Source organism: Phaethon lepturus, unplaced genomic scaffold (genome assembly GCF_000687285.1).
Source record: "Phaethon lepturus isolate BGI_N335 unplaced genomic scaffold, ASM68728v1 scaffold2181, whole genome shotgun sequence".
Classification (NCBI taxonomy): domain Eukaryota; kingdom Metazoa; phylum Chordata; class Aves; order Phaethontiformes; family Phaethontidae; genus Phaethon; species Phaethon lepturus.
This window is the reverse complement of record NW_010515336.1, coordinates 31,512-51,327: the sequence shown is the minus strand read 5'-3', so window position 1 is coordinate 51,327 and position 19,816 is coordinate 31,512. Positions and strand designations below refer to the sequence as shown.

Genomic DNA, 19,816 nt, shown 5'->3' with positions numbered 1-19,816 from the left:
GGGAAAGAGGCCTTTTGATTTGCTTCCGAGTGAAACAGGACTCTTTGTTTTCTCTTCATTCCTAGGTTCATCCGGAATTGTACGTTGACAAATCAAGGGGAGAGAAACTGCAGATCAATCTAGATGTTATTTTTCCACATATGCCTTGTGCTTGTGAGTCCAACATCTGAATACTGGGGATAATTTTCGCAGTTGCCAAGGTCCCAGCAGGCTCAGTGTGTTTGGCGCTTCTGAGTGCTGCGCTGCTGCATGGGCCACAACAGGGAGGAACTGGTGATCCCTCGTGGTTATGCAGTGATTCCAGCCAGGCCTGGTGTGCGCTTAAACCTGCGCTGCCAGTCAGGCAGTATTATTCTTCTAGATTATAAATGAGGCTAAGGTATAAACCCACTTACAGTTCTGTATGGTGGTATACTTTGTCAGAGAGCTCAGTAATACTGAAGAAGCTGTCACATCTTGGGACTGAAGATATGACTGTATTGTTGTTGAAAAAATAGAGGAAATCACTTGACAAGGAGCAACTTTTGTAGTGTCTTTTGTGATTTTTGTAGTTAAATTTGACTGTCACGTAATAATCTTTCTCCAGAGTTTTTAAAATCAAAATGAGCATTAATAATATGATTACCTTTTAACTAAATTCAAAACAAAGTCGCAGGATGAAGTGACAGAAGATTTTGCAAGTCTTACTGGGTGTTACTGCTGTGCCCATTATCCAACTGCCCACTAATCTTCCCTGTCTCTTGTTCTGTTGTAGTAATTCCTTTGGGTAATGGCTCTGAATGTAGTGAGTCTGACTTCCTTCTGGCCACCCAAGATATTATTGGTCATTGCCTTCCTCACATTTCAAAGGGCGTGGGAAGGCCAGAGAGACTGGAAGCCTCTGCTGTTACGTGCAGAGAAGCTGTCAGTCTTATAAGAGAGCACATAGCCACAAGTGCATCACAGTGCTTTGATACCAGGCTGAGACCACAGACCTCCTCAGTCTTCTTTGTGCAAAGGGGTCACAAGGAAATGTGCTGATGTTGAAGGGGAAAGGATGAGGGGGTAGATGTAGGAGGCAGCTTTCAACCAATTTTAAGCTTAGCTCCTGAACTACTGAAAATAGTTATGGGCTTTGAGGGGTTCGGTTTTGGTTTTTTGCTTTAAGTGTATTTACCTTTCAGGGTAATGCTTTCTGTGGTAGTTGGAAACAGTCCTTCTTGTACACCAAACCAACCCCAGTATTTGGAAGGGTCATTTGGGGTGCTGCAAGGTGTGTTTTATTCCCTATATGTCACTTGGCCCCAGCCATCCACGCTCTTCAAGTTTGGCACATTCTTATCCCCCTGGCTGAAAGATTTGGTATTTTCACAGGTTGAATGCTTCCTCAGCCTGCCACAGGCCATAGCAAATGAATGTTTATAGACCACTTTCCCTGCTTGTGGGTTTCAGATTTGAGCATCGATGCTATGGATGTAGCAGGAGAGCAGCAGCTGGATGTGGAGCACAATCTGTTTAAACAGCGTTTGGATAAAGCTGGCAATCGTGTGACTCCAGAGGCAGAGAGACACGGTAAGATGCTTTTCTGCCTTTCTTGAATGGATGCTCTCATAGTCTTTCCATCACTGTATGCCCATTTTGAGAGTTGCTGGAACAAGGGACAGCTGGAGAGCATTTAAACACCATAAACTCTTGAGGAGTTGATGGCATGCAAATCTAGTAAACTGGCAAGTTAGACAAACTCCTGTTATACTTGCTGCTTTTCTGAGGCAAATCTTTGCCTAGTCCCTCTGAAAGTACGTCAAGGACTCATGGATGCATTTCAGGAATAAAGCTGCTGAGTTAATGGTCTTATGGCTAGAAATCAAGCAGCTGTCCTGGCAAAACTTGACTTCGGTTGTATTGTTAAATCACAGTGGGTTAGCGAATGGGACGACCTGGTTAGAGGAAAGAGCCTGTCTCCAGGGAAGCCTCCAGTGACTCGACCCTTATGCCTAAACTTGCACTTCACTATGTTTACTTTGGGTGTCTTAATGCATACGCAATAAATATATTTTAGTTGCTTTATCAGTTACAAATTGTAGTAAGTGGATCTTGGCTACATAAAGCTCTCCTTTACATTTTTTACATGTTATGACTCATCATTGTACCCTGATACAAACCAGAAACTGTTCTGACAAAGTGTTGCAATCTAAAAGTGATACTGCCTTGACTTTTCCTTTCCAAAACATGAGCTCCTTATTACCTTTTCTGGGAGATAGTGTAGTTCTACGTATCAGCATGAACTAAATTTCTTGATTTGTATCACTGAGATTTAACTTTTCTGTTCCTGAAGTTGAAAGTCTAAACTAAGCCAAGAGCTGAACAATTGGTAGGTGCAAGAGTTTCTCCCGTTGTCATGGGAATGTGGTGATAGTGTTCTTACTATTGTGTGACTTAGCAGCCCTTCTGTATTCAGAGGTTGTGGCACTACAAATTTAACGCCTGGGAACAAAAACACCTTTTCTGTATCTAATTCTCTGTTAACACATGTAGGCTTCCTGCCTTACTTGTATTGCCAATCTCTATCGGGATTACTCTGCTGAACTGGTTGCTGTGATGCCTCATATAACCAGTGGAGAGGAAGAGGAACTTGTAGAGAGCAAACTGTCTCACCTAGAGGAGACGTTTTACAAGAGATCAGATGCATTGCACACAATTAGCAATTTCTATTGTCTGGAAAAAGCACGCAGAGCTAGTTCGGTTTCCATCACCCATGTTGCAAGTTAGATCAGAAGTATCTGCCCATCTTCATTAAACGCTATGATTATCAGTTTATATTAGTAACACTGACATTGTCAGTTATTTAAATGGCAACTATATAGCAATATTGACCTGTGCCGGTTTTGGTTGGGTTAGAGTCAATTTTCTTCATAGAAGCTAATATGAGACTATGTTTTGAATTTGGGATGAAAATAATGTTGATAACATACTGATGTTTTTACTTGTTGCTAAGCAGTCAAGGACTGTTCAGCTTCTCATGCTCTGATCCGCCAATGGGAAGGTGGGGGGTGCTTGGGAAGCTGGGAGGGGACACAGCCAGGACAGCTGACCCAAAATGGCCAAAGGGATTTTCCATGCCATACGACAACATGCCTAGCATATAAAGCTGGGGGGAAGAAGGAAATGGGGGATGTTCAGAGTACGTGTGATGGAGCCCTGCTTTCCTGGAGAAGGCTGAACATCTGCCTGCTGATGGGAAGTAGTGAATGAATTCTTTGTTTTGCTTTGCTTGTGCATGTGGCTTTTGCTTTACCTATTAAACTGTCTTTATCTCAACCCATGAGTTTTCTCATGTTTATTCTTTGATCCCGCCCCCTCATCCCAGCAGGGGGAGGTGAGCAAGCGGCTATGTGGCACTTATAAATGGCAACTATATAGCAATATTGACCTGTGCCGGTTTTGGTTGGGTTAGAGTCAATTTTCTTCATAGAAGCTAATATGAGACTATGTTTTGAATTTGGGATGAAAATAATGTTGATAACATACTGATGTTTTTACTTGTTGCTAAGCAGTCAAGGACTGTTCAGCTTCTCATGCTCTGATCCGCCAATGGGAAGGTGGGGGGTGCTTGGGAAGCTGGGAGGGGACACAGCCAGGACAGCTGACCCAAAATGGCCAAAGGGATTTTCCATGCCATACGACAACATGCCTAGCATATAAAGCTGGGGGGAAGAAGGAAATGGGGGATGTTCAGAGTACGTGTGATGGAGCCCTGCTTTCCTGGAGAAGGCTGAACATCTGCCTGCTGATGGGAAGTAGTGAATGAATTCTTTGTTTTGCTTTGCTTGTGCATGTGGCTTTTGCTTTACCTATTAAACTGTCTTTATCTCAACCCATGAGTTTTCTCATGTTTATTCTTTGATCCCGCCCCCTCATCCCAGCAGGGGGAGGTGAGCAAGCGGCTATGTGGCACTTAGTTGCCAGCTGGGGTTAAGCTACGACATGACCTTAAATTTAGTAAAGCATACCCAAATTTTATGGAGTAGTATCTGGATGCTTTTCCTAATCATATTTGCATTAAAATAGTTAATAGCTTAATGATTTCTATGGTACTTGCATTCTGTGCTTGGATTTCGCCTTACTCATTTCCACTGAATGATAATAAATGATTGAATTCTTTATTGGTTGTTCTTATTTCCTTCCTTTTAACGTGGACAGAGTTTTCCAATTTCACATATCACATCTGCATGCAATTTGAGGACCATGTTAACAGCAAGAAACCCTGCATGTAAAGTTCAATGTACTACAGTTTCTCTATAGTATCTAATCTGCGTGCATTACCTCCGGATGCTGCCTGTGAGGCAACTCAACAGACTTATACTGGTTGCTGTATCTTGAAAGACTCCATGTATTGTACAGGTGTCCTTGTTCGAATGTTGGAAATCATGGCTTTGACAAAGCTTAGCGATTGTTAAGCTGTTTTCTTCCTGACACTATCTTTTAGTGTAATTACAGGAATAAAAGCCATTCCATTTTTTTAAACAATGAATTCTTAAGTGCGCTTTCAACTACGTTGAATGTTGTAAGCTTTAGAAAGTAAGTCTCGCACAGTTGATTAATAATGGGTATATTTCCCAAAAAGTTATTTGCTTGATCATAACTATCATAAAGTATTTGATTAAAGAAATAAGGTTAATGTTTGATTTTTCATGTATATTTCATACTTTGTAGTTAAAATCTTTTTTCTGCAGCTAATATGAAATATGGACACCTTTAATACTCACTTCCATCCACCTGCTATACTTCCCAATCTCAACAAACAAGGCCCTGATAACATTTTATCCGTTCAGCAGTGTTTGACTATGTACCATATTGCCTTCCCCAGCATTAGTTATCCAAGGAGCCACCTTTTCAAGGCTTAGAGAGGGCGGTGCAGCAGTGCCTAGATAGCGAGCCTTAGAAGGCTTTTGTAACCCAAGAGACTTGGTCCTGTCCTTCAGTATTTGTGAGTTGAAACAGTCTGATTTTAAGGGGGCCTCTTATAAAAAGAGCCAATGTTTTTGAAAATTTTAAACACAAGATTCCTTGGCTCACTTACTCCTAATGCCAAAATTTGCAGACCTTTGATATTTGTTTTGGTTCTTGACAAAACAAAAGTCCTGTTTGAGTTTTCTGTGGGCATCTCCTGCCCTTTGGCGGGTTTCAGCTGTCACCAGCTGTCATCTCTGTTACAAGTCCCTCTTCAGCCTTCTGCACATAAGAACATAAAACTCCATGAGTTCGTGCCCCAGCTGTAATGCGGCTGTGTATTCAACATGCGTGTGACACAGACATTGTCAGAATTGTGAAGTCATGAAGAAGGTAGAAACTCCTGGTAGATTTTTAGTGAGCAGTGGTTAACGTGTGCCTTGTCAGCATTGTCATCCTGGTGCACCGGGTGTAATTTTTCCACTTGGGAGACTCCCGCTCTGATACTGTTTCACACTGATATGTAACCATGTTCCGTGCACATCTTGGGACAGGATTATGCGTTATGCACTGTTGACTGCTCTCTAAAATTTTGTTTGTGTACCTGGTCCTGTGTCACTTGCGATTTACTGATTGGATCTACTTTAAATAATGTTTTAACAAAGCCTTTATGCGAGTAACAACTGATCAGTGCTCCAGCAAGGCTTACAGATAACCAATTCTTTCTTTGGAGGGTGTTCTTGAGATGTCAAATGCTGCTCTGCTGCCTGGTCTTGCTTCACTCTTCAACAGGCTGTATGCGTACCATTTTAGGTGGGCTTTGAGTGCAGGATGTGCAGGTTACGACACAAAATTGTTGCATTCCTGGGCAGAACAATTACTGTGTGTAGAACAAAACAAGAGTACAAGATAGCATTTCTAGACATGCCTCATCACTTTGAATCCTCTTTTGCCTTAGAGCTGGGGAAGGAAGAAGAAAAAGTGCTTGATCCAAATTCTTTGGATGCCGATCGCTGTGAGAGCTGTTACGGGGCAGAGTCAGAGGACATTCGGTAACCTTTACAACCTTTTCGTATCTTCTTAGCACTTGAATTACTATGGTTATGTTGCATGCACTATTTTTTTCAAAATATCTATAAAGATATGTGCAATGAAATCCTCCGGGGCACATGTTCAGGGAATGATGAGAACTGTTGTGGTTTTGGTACACTTTTGGAAGCTGTGCTCATGATTGTTAAGAACGTTGCAAAGTTAGGTTGTCAAGTTTGTCTACATGCCTGTTTAAGGGCAGTGCAAATTGCACTGCTTTGCAGTAGCACAGAGATTATGTCTCAGCAAACAGAACCTTTTCTGGGATTATTTGGTGTCCAGAGGGGAGCTGTGTAAATTATTTCACAGTGCCGTGAGCTCTCTTGGAATAAAAACTGGCTATAGCTTTACCTTCTCACTTCCGCTGCAGGCGTTGGATCCTTACGGAAGCAAAGACCGGACATTTATTGCTCACTCAAACAAGGAGTGTCATTTGGTGTTTCTCATTCCTCGTACCTGCAAATTTCTGTAAGAATGGATCCGTGATAGTCCCTAGATTCTGGACTATCCTTTGCTACTATTGTCTCCTTAGTAACTTGGTTTGTCCCATCTGTCAAGTTGCATCATTCCCCAGAGATGTTTCCATGTTGAGGGATTCATGATTCTAGTCTTCAACTTCTTCCTTGGTCCAGCAAAACATGGAACCAAGAAAGAAAACTGTTTTTTCCAGTGACCAAAGTGTTATACAGAGGCAGAAGAATAATGAAGTATGCCATTCCTCCAGTGTTGACAGTCTTGCCCTAAAAACAGGAGAGGAGGAATAGAAACAGGCAGATGCTTTGTTCACATGGGAAAGTTCCAAAGTGCTCAGAACTGTGGGACACCGATGATGTTTTTGTAGCAAATTTATTTGCCAAGGAGTGACTTGGTTGTCTAAATGGACAGGCAAAGCCCTCTTCAGACTCAAGCAGTGCGTTAAAACAGATTGCATCCTCATGCAAAAATCTCAAAAAGTACATCAAGAAGCTTGAGCTCCTTCAGGAGCATTAGGCCAATGTTCAAGGTGCAGTCCCTGATGTTTGCCTTACTGCTTTATGAAGAAAAATCCACCAGGGATTCAAGTCCTGAGCTGGAGCATCTCTTCAAAGCAATACAGATGGTAACATGGTGCTTGTACTTGTGCTTTTGCAGGTGTTGTAATACTTGTGACGATGTCAGAGAAGCATACAGGCGGCGAGGCTGGGCCTTCAAGAACCCGGATAGCATAGAGCAGTGCAAGAGGGAAGGGTTTAGCCAGAAAATGCAAGAGCAGAAGAATGAGGGCTGCCAAGTGTATGGTTTCCTAGAGGTCAACAAGGTGAGAGATGGATTTTGCTGTGAACCTGTTGCATGATGGTGATGACTGTGAAAAGGCAGAGTCAGGGTGTTCCTCTCCTTTTCCAGCTTTAGGTATTCACAGGTCTGTAATATAACCCCTGGGATCAGCAAGGTACTTGTGCCTGTAAAGGGCTTCAGTAGGAGAGTCAGGAAAAGCAGCAAGAAGGGGCTAATTCTCTGCTTTGTTGTGTGGGTTGGAGAAGCTTAGCTTTTCCTACTTCTAGCTAGCGAGTCTTTCTGCTGCGGTTTCTGTAGGAGGAGAGGCAGCTGCTTTGAGGTTAGGTTGTCCCACCTGCCCTTCTAGTCTTAAAACAGAGACACCAGTGGATGCTGCAGATAACAGTAACCAAGGACTTGCCAGCAGAGGTTTTTGCAGCTGGTGTGTGAAAATGTAGTGCAAGGTATACGACATAACTGTATAACTACGCTGTCATTTGGTGGGTTACCAAACACAGAACACTTGGACATGAAGGTTAGATACACAAATACTTTCTAGAAGTCAGGCCCATGCTAATTTTTTTTTTTTTTTTTTTTTAATTCAAACTCTGGGGTTTTTTACATCTTTGTGTACTCTTCCTGGAGACCACGTTCTTTATTTTTGGAAAGTAAACCTTTTACTCACAAAGCCAGACATTGTGACTGGAGCATCATCATGGCTACCAAACTGTTATGGGACCCTCTATCACAAAGTGTGATGAGCAGAAAAGGTTCAAAGAGGAATGCTGGAGGTAGCAAGGGTGTAAAGGTGGATGTCACTGGTGAAGTTTCTGGGGGCTGCTGTTATGCACTTGGAATTTTGCACGTTTCCATTCTCATCAGGTCTGTGGTTAACATAAGGTGTAATGTAGCGCATGAGCTTGGGACATTCAGATCTTCCAGGGGAGAATGTGTATGATTGCTAGTAAGTGTCAGGGAGGATTGGCACCTAATATCCATATGTCTTTCAGATTTGAGGATGAAATTTTAACGTTTGTCTTTTGGGGGTTGGTTTGTTGGGTGTGAGTTTTTGTAGGTTTAGTGCTTTATTTTTGCATGCAGCTTATTTTCATGGATGCATACATAGGATCACTGTTGTGTATTGTATTAAGGGTTTTTTTATCCTGCTACTTCTCCCTCTCAGCTACTTTCCCCACTCCTTTTCTGTGATACCTTTTTGTATTTCCTGCAGCAGCAAATTCCCTCCCAATATACTTAATTCCTTCTTCCCATTTTTATGTCCACTAAAATAATCTGCATGGAACAGTTATTATCAACATCAGTATGTAATTAGGGCTTTCCACATGACTGCCTGTGAGGAAGAGGGGTAATTCATATCTTTTAGGATAATATCTGCTGGTATTGCCACCTATGAAAATTAGTTGCTTGGTGTATATCTTGATTAAACAAAAATTTAAAAATCCTTGCACCAGTGCGACTGCTTTGTTTATATAGATTCAGACCTTTTAATGAAAGATTACTGTCTCCTGCAGGTCGCTGGAAATTTCCACTTTGCACCAGGAAAAAGTTTCCAACAGTCTCATGTACATGGTAAAGTATTTTCTTTTCCTGTGTATTGTGACCTTTAGCTTCCAAATATATCTGACTGTTTTCTTTTAATATCTTTGCATTGCTATCCATAATAACAGCGGCAGTGCTTCAGTGGGGAGGATGTTGAAGTTTTGTTACAGAGGTTTAGAACCCTCATGAACAAAGAGAAAAGTGTTTTCTGGAGGTGCTGCCACATGGGTGTGGAAGAACTTGGAGGAGAATGTTTCTGGGCAGTCTCTCAGTCTCACTTGTTCCACAAAACTTTGCTGCTCTGCTGTAAAATAACCTCAACTAAGGTGTTCAATCCAGGACCTGAGTATCAGTATCTCTGGAAAGGGATATTTTGGGTACTTCAGGAGAATTTTAAAACAATCCAGAACTTTCAGAGTAAAATTTAAGTTGTGAAGGACTTCCTTAAGTATATATATAAATTCACAGTGGCCAGAATAGTAGTGGTGGTTTATAGGATCATAGAATGGTTTGGGTTGGAAGAGACCTTTAAAAAGGGCCATCTAGTCCAAACCCCTCCTGCAATGAGCAGGGACATCTTCAGCTAGATCAGGCTGCTCAGAGCCTCGTGCAACCTGACCTTGAACGTTTCCAGGGTTATGGGGCATCTACCAATTCTCTGGGTAGCCTGTGCGAGTGGTTCACCACCCTCATCGTAAAAAATTTCTTCTTTATTCTAGTCTGAATCTACCCTCTTCTAGTTTAAAATTGTCACCCCTTGTCCCATTGCTATCTCTTCTGCAGGCTAAACAACCCCAACTTCCTCGCAGGACAGGTGTTCCATCCCTCTGATCATTTTTGTAGCCCTTCTCTGGCCCCGCTGCAACAGGTCCATGTCTTTCCTGTGCTGAGGGCTCCAGAGCTGGATGCAGCACTGCAGGTAGGGTCTCACCAGAGCGGAGTAGGGGGGCAGAATCTCCTCCCTCAACCTTCTGGCCACGCTGCTTTTGATGCAGCCCAGGATACAGTTGGCCGCCTGTGCTGCGAGCACACTCATGTCCAGTTTTTCATCCCCAAGTACCCTCAAGTCCTTCTCAGCGGGGCTGCTCTCAATCCCTTCACCCCCTAGTCTGTACTGATACCAGGGGTTGCCCTGACCCAGATGCAGGACACTGCACTTGGCCTTGTTAAACATCATGAGGTTCACACGGGCCCATTCCTCAAGCTTGCCCAAGTCCCTCTGGATGGCATCCCGTCCCTCAGGCATGTCAACAGCACCACTCAGCTTGGTGTCCCCTGCAAACTTGCTGAGGGTGCTCTCGATCCCTCTGTCAGTTTCATTGATGAAAATATTAAATAGTACCCAATACAGACCCCTGAGGGATGCCACTCATCACTGATCTCCATCCAGACATGGAGCTGTTGACCACTACTCCCTGGATGCAACCATCCAACTAATTCCTTATTACATAGTCCACCCATCAATCCATATCTCTCCAATTTAGAGAGAAAGATGTTGTGGAGGACTGTGTTAAATGCCTTACAGAAGTCCAGATAGATGACATCAGTGGCTCTTTCCTTGTCTACTGAAGTGGTCACTCCATCGTAGATGGCCAGGCAGGACTTGCCCCTGGTGAAGCCATGCTGGCTGTCTTGAATCACCTCCCTATCCTCTATATGCCTTAGTATAGCTTCTAGAAGGATTTGTTCCATGATCTTCACCAGGCACAGCAGTAAGTTGACTACATCAGCCAATTCCCTCAGGACTTTGGGATGCATCTCATTGGGTTCCATAGACATAGTATGTTCAGGTTCCTCAGATGGTCTTGAACCTGATCTTCTCTTATAGTGAGAGGGATTTTGCCCCCCAGTCCCTGCCTTATAAGTTTAACACATTAACTTGATTAAAAACATTTGTGGTTTAATGGAACATTTGCGGTTCCCTTGATCAAGTTCTTGAAGTGTGAAATTTGAAGTAAATGTTTCACAAAGAGCTTTAATTTCAGTCTGATTTTTTCCCCTTCCTGTCACTCACTACAGTTTAACCTGTACCACTTGAGGTAAAGGTCAGGGGAGAATGTGAATGTGCTTTGTGAGAGTAACTGGTGTATTTGGAGAAAAACAAGCAAGGTTTTGAGCATAGTTTCTACAGATTAAGAAGCACTTTTGTGCAAAAAAACCTGCCTGTTTTTCTTCACAGAATTAATTGTTGTCAATAATAAATTATTCCACTTCTTCCTGCAGAACTTGCTTTGTGTGCTTAAAGTAGTGTGACAACAGCAACCTTGCTACAGCCAGTATTTACAACTTCACAGCATGTATTTAAGTTAACAAGAACCACCTCTGCATTGCCTCTATTGTCTGTAATAGACATGAATGCAAGCTGGCTGTCCTGAGAGCTACTTGCTCTTTGTGTACGCAGAGGAGCAGGTGGGGTGAGGATAGCTCTGTAATTGCATGTGTCCCAGAAGTCATTGAAAACCCAGTGGGAAAATAGAGGTGAAAACCAGAAAGCACGATGTAGTTACTTTGCAGTAACTTTTTGGAGGCAGAATTAGGAATATTGGTGTTTTGAGAACAATAAAAACAAGTAGGATGAGGGACATTGGGCAGACAAACTTACCACTTTCTGGTAATTCTGTCACATTAAATAATGAGGAAGAAAGGCCCCTAATACCTTCCTCCATGTGCAACTGTTTTTAGCTCTTGAGATCACCTGAGTCTGTTACAATCTACTGAGAGTCCTTAGTGGCTCTCTTTCAGGTACTTTCCCATCTCACCATGAACCCATGTAAGTGTTTTGCATTTACAACACCCGTTTGCAAGGCATTAAAACAGGTCTGCTCTGCTGTAAGAAAAAACACCTCCCCTCATTTGCTTGCTCCCACTAGCTGTATCTGGCCCTTGCTCCTCTGTTGGAAAAGAGCGAACGATTGCTCTCTGCTCTCTCCCTGCCTCTCAGGATGTTGTAGACCTTTCCTGTGGAAGCCATTCGAGCTCTGAGCTTCCTTGCTGGATTTCTCTGAAGGTCTTTCAGTTCAGCTCTGTCTGGAGGTACCAGACTGCAACCAGGATTAAGGTCAGGCTAAGCACTACGTAGGCAGTGGCGTATTGATTTTCTTCCTTTTGTTCTCTCTTGCTTTCCTAGTTACTCATAACACGTGATTTCCCTTTTTTCCCAACCTTTTCCTGGGCAATGTTTTCATGGCACCAGCCAACAACCAAGGAGTTTTCCCTGACCCCTGAGGGAAATAGACAGCTCAGAGCCTGTTTTTTTTCTTGTACATGAAGCTGAAACTGTTTTCTGCCTCATAACCTTTCTTCATAATCCCTTTTTTTTTTTTTAAGTTTACAGAAAGAAGAAACGTTTTTTTCCCCTTTAATTACAGCTAAAGAACTTGACTAGTATTTGTCAGAGGATAGAGCTCTGCTGTGATATTTCCAGAGCTCTCCTGGAAATACTTTGTTTGGATCATAAATCCACACAAGAACTTATGAGTGTGTGATTTTTGATCCATTTAAGAAGGTCTATGTTAATGCTCAGTCCTATTAATACACTTAAGAGAATGTCATGCAGGATGAACTTGAATGTCTGAATATTCCAAACTGTTATCGTCAAAAAACACATTAACAATCCAATCAAAATAATAATTTTACTAGACCCGTATGATACAAAACTGTGACGACTGACATAGTGTTTTGCTTCTTAGTTTTGCTCCTTCCTTCTATTCCCTACTCCCTATCAGTAGAGAACAGGGGTGTGAACAAGAATGTCAGTACTATGGAAAGTTCGTTCCATTGCACTGCTCTCCTTGCCTCATGTCAGAGTAGCTATACCTCATTTGTACAGCTGATGGCTAGACCTGAGTCCGTACTTTTATTTTTTGGTGCTATTCAAATACTGAAGCTAACACACCAGCTTTTGTTTCTTGCGCTGTTACTGACTGCTTCTCCTGAGGGTTACTGTTGTTTAATATATCTCCAGCTAGGGAATCTACACAAACATCTTCATGACAGTGCGAAGGCTCTTATTCAGAAGCACTTTGTAAATCTGAGTGTAAATGTAATCCTGCTCTGAGCTTCTGAACTTTCATCATGTGCTTGGTGTTAACATCTTCAAAATTGTAACTTTTCTCCTGGGTAGATGCAAGTTGAAATTGCTTTTTTCAGAAAGTAGAATAAGAAGTAAGAGGAGACATGGGGCTAAAACACATGCAAACCAGAACCAGCACTGAGTAAGGTACAATTTTCTCTCTGGCTAGGTATGTTAGTTTTAACTGTATGTAGCTCAATCTTTATGTCCTTTTGTTTTGTTTGAGTAACTGCCCTAGCATAGATGTGACCCAGAAGAAGTCTTATTTTTCAGGGATCATTCATTTCTTGTTTGGGCTTCCTTTTCCATACACAGTTCTCTCTCCTTGCCTGTGTTTTTGTTCTCACATACACGTATTTTGTCCCCAGAAATCATTTGCCTGAAATAATACTTTATAGATTACAAAACGCAACACAAGGTGAGGTTTGACAGCACCAGCTGAATGTGAGAAGGTAGGTAAAAGGCAGGGAGTGGCCTTGCCCAGAGGAGTTCATCCTATTTCTCACATCCATGAACCTTGATTCTTTGTCTTTGGCTTGGCAGAAATCCTTCAATTAGGACAGAGAAGATCAGAGGTCCTTGTTTAGACTAGGAAAAAAGATTGAAATTACATTCACGTTTGCTAACATTATCTGAATACAGCAGACTAAATTCCATTACTTTCCTAATCAGGAAAATGCTAATGAGTAGCCATCAAAATAAAATTATGAGCAATTGCTCTTCATTTTTATATACTGTATGAGTGGGTAAGACTTCTTCAGAGTTTACTGGGTATCAGGTTTTATTAGTTACAATCACATTTGGTGATTCTGAATTATTTATTGACTGTATAGTATTTATAGGTGTTTTAATGCAGACGTGTATATTGACTAACAGGAATTGAAGTTTTGAAGTAGATATCCTATGAATCTCATGCTCGTAAGAGATGCAAGTGCATTATCTATCATAGGATAACAGCTGCTGAAGTAGATTCAAGCCACATTTCACTTGTGTTTGTCACTCTAAATGTCCTGAGGGTTTTTTATTAAAAAATCAGACCCTAACGTCTCGAACTTTCTCAGAAAAATGCATTACCAAAATCTTATATGACCCCAGACATTTCTTAAATGTCTTTATACCATGGTAATCTTTATGCCCCAAGGACCTCTGAAGGTCTCCTGATAATCTCTTTTTTGCAAAGTAGGTGTTTTACATTTCACTTGGTTTAGCACAAGTTCTCCTTCCTGTGTTTATGCAATATTCGTGTGTCTGAAGGAACTAGAAACACTGGAAATGCTGACAAACTAAAACTGTTTTTAAAAAAAAAAAAGGTTTGTCCACTTGTAATAAAAAAGTTATTTTGTCCTTTTTATTTTGTTTTCCTTCTGCCTGCATGAATGTTAAATCCAGGTGAGATAACTTTGCTTCCCTTATTGTTTACGTGAATATTTTATATGTTTGTATGTAACCTTTGTTCTCATGTTCTTTCGCTGTTGGTTCCATAATTATACATTTTTCTACACAAAGTCATTAAATACAACTTTGCATTCCTTTTGGTTTCTCATAATCCCCAGGCCCTGAAGGTAATGTAATTTGGAAATTGAGGGAGGGTATTTTTCTATCTTTAGATCCCTAAGAGAAAGGTCTGGCTCTGCTGGATTAATGCAATTTTTATCCGTCCATATTCACATTTTCCAGTATACCTAAGTGGAAAACTCAAGAACTGATAAAGTTTGACCCTACTATATCTATGAAAGACAGACTTCTATTGTGCTTTCCCTCCTGGCTGGTTCATGAGTAAGGAGATGCTATGTTCTTCTCAGCTGACCATTCTCTGCTGTTCTTCTCAGCATGACCATACTAGAGGTATTTCTGCAGCATAGACTTTGTTCATATTTTATCTTAGTTTTCATCATTACTAGGTGTTTTAGTGTGTGTTGCTATTCATTCCTCATCTCAGGTCATCAAAATTGTTCTCTCTAGAATTCACACAGCTGATCTTATGCCTTTGTGCCGTCTATAATGCTTAATTCCTTTTTAGCTAGTGTGTAAATATACTGCTTGTGCTTCTTGGACAGGTGCTCTGTCTGTCTGTCATTTGCATGCTGTGTTCCCAGAGAATCCAAGATGAAACTTTGGGAATTTGCTTTTGAAGCAAGTGAAGCTGATTTTCATCCCAAGTTATTGGAATCGTTGAAAATTGGTTGCTTTAAGCTTGCACCGTGATGCTCCATCTTCAGTGTCAGAGAAGACCCCCAACTTCTGAATGTCATACCAGCTGCAAATGGTCTGTCTTGTTCCTCAGCTCACCTGTGGTCCCGGTGCACTGAGAAATTCCAGGTCATTAGGAGGAGGACTGAAGGAGGTTGTGAGGAGGACTGAAGAAGCACTTCCAAGCAGACTTTTTGGCACTGAAACTAGTAGTCCTGGCTCTCCTGCATCAAGGGAAAAACAGAGACAAATGTTGATATTTACAGTCTTCTGTTCCAAGCAGCACAGCCTCAAGCCCTGCTTATTCATTTGATACTAGCTGAGATTGGGCTTGCTTCACTGTTGCCTGCTCCACAGACTGAGATTTTATGCTCAGTTTATGCAGGGTGCTGCAGGGTTTGGTGAAGTTATATCTTTCACTTGTGCCTCTGTAAGGACAGCCACCAGCACCAGCTATGCCTCTTTGTGATTCTGGATATTATAGCTGTTTTCTTTGCAGCAGTTCACACCTCCTCTCTTTCCTTTCTATCTCAGAGAAAAGAGGAATGATTGGATGATCTAGATTTTTAACCTCCTAAGGTTTGTGGTTCAGGTGCTGCTTGCCATTTCTGTCCATGCCTGTACAGTAGCAGCCGTCTCCTGCTTCAGCTGCAGTGGTTGGCAGCAAGTTTCCAGCATGCAGGAGAGTCCTTAGTGATAGGTTCCTCAGGAGAGAGATGATCATCATACCACTTCTTTCTTCCTTGCCATATTTCTTCTAGTCAAGGGGGAGCTGAGGCTTCTCATTCATCCTTTAGATTATCTTTGGACCATTCTGTTGCTGGGGTGCCATCATCACTATTTTTTGGGGAAGACATTGCCCATCATGCTTTATTGACAGACAGAGAGCTTTTCAGGATTCCTTAAAATGTATCATTAGATTCCTTCAGTTCCGTAGAAAAGAAACTGATGCTGATGACAACATTCAGGACATACTCTGTCCTAAAGACACAATCTCAATGACCGTGACAATTTCTGTGGGTGAAGCAGTTCTGTATGTGGTCCGAATGTTGTGGGTTTCTTACACCCTACATGGTCAACTGGAGGTACAAAGTTATCTTTGAAGGCACTGTTTTTGTGATTACCATTTGTTTTCCTTCTTATTTGTGGTGATGATTGTGAAAGGAAAAAACCCAAGTAAGCTGCTCTTTGAGACAATAATGGTTTTGGAAAAGGAGCTGCCTGCTCAGAATCACTGAGCTTTGCCTAGAGATGTGAAATTTTAGCTCTCTAAGAACACGAATTCACTCGTCAGTTCTACATCTTCATTAATGTTCTGCGTATGTACTTAAGGGAGGGTTTATTCCTTTCTCTACTAAAGATTTGTTTGACAGCCAGAACCTCTTTGAAGGCATCCTTGTACACTATGGATGACCCCTAATAACCTCTCTTACTTTACATACTTTTGAATGTTTTGAATGCTGAATTGCAAAAGGACATACCACCTTTGACTGAAGACTGGTTGTCATTTTTTTGGTCCCTTGACATCTTCTCACTGGCAACCAAGAGCAAGTGACACTAATTCTTTTTTCTGAAGAGACTGCAGCCTCTTTCTCTGTTCCTTTCCTGGATCCCTACTAGTTGTGGGGCTGTTACTATTGCACAGGCCTTCTATAGATACCAGTTCCTCATCTGAGTTCTTCTCCTGCCCATTCATTTATTCTTGAAAAAAATAATATGGGACTCAATCTCCATCAGTTGAGAACATCATTTCAGTGTGGAGAACCGAATCCTGTGGTTGATCACCTGTGCAGTATTTCTTCCACAGAGGCTGTTTGTGTGAGCTCATTCTAACTTCTGTCCCAAAGTAATGTCTGCCAGGGAATTAAACATTTTCATTCCCAAACTGAATACTGGAGGCTGAGATTCTTATTTCATCCTCAGCATTGCTAAGGACTTTTCCAAGGGTGCTGGAAAACTCCTTTGAGTTGGTTGTCCTGAAGCTGAAAGATGCAAGGTCTCACCCATTTCTGTGCAGATGGACAAACTGTTTTTAAGTTATATCAAGTCTGTTTTGGAGTCTGTTTGTCACTGGGCTATAATCCATCAGAGCTCAAGTCGTACCAGTTGTTGGGAATGCCTAACATTTGTCAAGCAGCCATCTGGAGGCTCTCCATACCTTCCATACCTTCTCCATACCAAAAAGCATGCTGTTGTAGAAGCACCACCAGGGATGTAGCATTTGGCTACATCCCTGGTGGTGGCTAAGTGGATCGAAGTTGCTGCGTGAAGGATTCAGAGGCCCATCTCTGAGGAGGTATAAGTCTATGACAGTTACTGATTAGTCATGAACAGTGTTGAATATATGTGAACGGTCTCTCGAAACAAACAAAAAGGAGGTTACTTAACCAGACATAAATCTTCCTTGCCCCCCATCCTTCCAGGTATTCATCTTTGTTGGGATCTTGCAACAGAATGAATAAAAAAAACTTTATGGTTTGCTACCTTCTCTGTGCATCAGGTGTGATAGAAGAAGCACAGGACTGATTAAGAACAAAAACTGGTTACCCAGCTTTGAATGTTAATATATTCTGAATGTAAACATTTTGAGTGCACTTCTGGATAGCTTTTGGCAACCTTTCTGTTGCCTTAAGACTGAAAAAGAATCTAAATATAACCAGCATGTTTATCTGGCATGCTACTTTAGAGCTCACTTAACATATATGGACATCCCACTATATTTTTCCTTTTAGTGATTAATTCCTGCATTTTCATTTCTCTGTTATGCTTTAAATGATTGCTTGTTCATATATCAGTCCTTTGGCTAGCTAAGGAGTCATTTTATATGGTCTAGAAAGCACACCAGCAAAGCTGTTATTCTTCCCTTTTTTGGTACAACTTTTAAATGCTGCTTTATCTGAGTCTCTGTATCTTTTCATTGTAAAGATCTGAATATTTCTCTTTTCTCTCCTATTCTGCTCATTTTTGCAGTGCACGCTGTTGAGAGTAAGTGTTACTGTATCCTTCCCCTGCCCTCCGCCAAACTGATTACTACAGAACTAACATAATTTCTATTATTTGTTGTACCCATAAATCTTTGGGAGGAGCTGTTGATCTAGGCTGGGATTTGAGAAGATTTCCTGAAAGCTAAAGCGAGAGTCATCCCAGGTCATTCTGTGGTAAATGAGGTCATCAGATGGAAAACATTGAGATTCTAATCTTTGTCTTAAATTATTTTAATATATCAGTGTTGGAGATAATGTGTTGGCAGATTATTAGTTGCTCTGTGCAGCTAATGTAATTGAGGGGGACATGGTGACACGTTAGAGAGACTTCTACCTTTTGAAGTCAGGTGGGATAATTATCTCATTTAATCTCATTTGTACAACAGGCTAAAGAATTTCTCCTGGGAATTCATGCACCAAGCCTGCTAGTCTAAGAATACTCGGTAGGAGGTTTTCCGAGGGTTTGTAAACCAATGGGATTTTTTTAAAGGGTAATCCTGGTGACTACAGATTGAGATGTGATGTTTCAACTCAGGAGAGGGCTTAGGCTCTCAGCTTTGCTTACTCCCTCCCCCAGTTGCAACATTTTCTGTGTTGCTCCGCGCCTCCATCTCCTCTTGACAATGCATCCGTATGTCACTCATCATCTTCCTGCTGCTGTGCTCCTGTAAGATGTTTTCCTCCAGAAAATTCATCCCCAGTTTGAAAATTGGTGTCCTAGCTCACCTTGAAATATGTTTGGGTAGCTGTGTCTTGGGTTTCTTGCAGTCTTAATGTGTTTATTGGCAGAGTGTGGGTGGCCCATAAGTGATGTTAACCCTGTTTTACAGGTAAAGGACTGAATTTCAGAGTCTAAGAAGGCTTTGTGGTTGTTCAGGTCAGAAATGAAAGATGGGGAGAATTCTTCGGGTAGACAGCAGTTCTTAAAACTGTGTTACTAAAACAGCGAAGAAACCTAGGTTATATAAAACCAGACAGACTTCTTGACAAACTTAAGATGATTTACAGGTTTCTTTATTTTACCTAGCTGGGCACTTAGCTGCAGTTACAGAAAGGAAAGAGTATGTTTATGTTTCTTCAGAAATAACAGTCTCTGGTCCTAGCTGGCAGTCTCTTAAGATCTGTTCCGTTTCCTCTGTTTCTTCTCTAAGCAGGCTAAATAGCCTGTTGTTTTATGTTAAGCAAACTATGGCTAGCTGAACATTGACCTGCAACCTAGAGTATATACACATGTGCTTAGCAGTCTTCAGTGATCCAAGATAAATAAAGGTGTGGTCTGGTGGAAGACTGTTTTAGAAACTGAAAATACAAATCATGCCTTTTTGCAGAGTTGTAAATCATTTATTGGGGAGGAAGTTTAGAAAAACTAATTAATTGGCATTTTATCTGTGGAAGGCATAGCAAGCACTGTGAGGAAATTTTGTTTGAGATAGCCATAACTGTTAAAACATGTTACACACGATGCAAACCTAGTGTAACAGGCTGGTTAATGACTGGTCTTTCTCAAGTGCTGCCTTTGAATTTCTCTTGTACTGCACTATTAGTGTAAGATTTGTCAGCATTATCAGTACTCAGCTCCCACTTCACAGGCTAACACATGTGACTACCCAAGCGTTAAAGCTGAAGACCATAATCCCGCATAGGGTTCTAGGAGCACAGCTACCAGGAGGAGCATCCCTGCCCGTCCCTGTGCATTGCTGCGCTGCACCAGCACAAGTGTTCGTGCAGCTGTGTGATT

The 19,816-nt window shown here is 41.6% G+C and overlaps 1 protein-coding gene across 1 annotated transcript in view; it reads left to right on the top strand.

The window, feature by feature from the left end:
* Positions 1 to 65: 65 nt before the first annotated feature.
* ERGIC3 (ERGIC and golgi 3) overlaps positions 66 to 19,816 on the top strand; it is a gene marked incomplete at its 5' end in the record, with an annotated part of 30,258 nt that continues 10,507 nt past the window's right edge. Inside the window, 5 exons of the mRNA XM_010295710.1 lie at positions 66 to 153; positions 1,432 to 1,551; positions 5,888 to 5,981; positions 7,150 to 7,315; positions 8,805 to 8,862. Coding sequence (XP_010294012.1) covers positions 66 to 153; positions 1,432 to 1,551; positions 5,888 to 5,981; positions 7,150 to 7,315; positions 8,805 to 8,862 — 526 coding nt within the window. The remainder of the gene's footprint in view (positions 154 to 1,431; positions 1,552 to 5,887; positions 5,982 to 7,149; positions 7,316 to 8,804; positions 8,863 to 19,816) is intronic.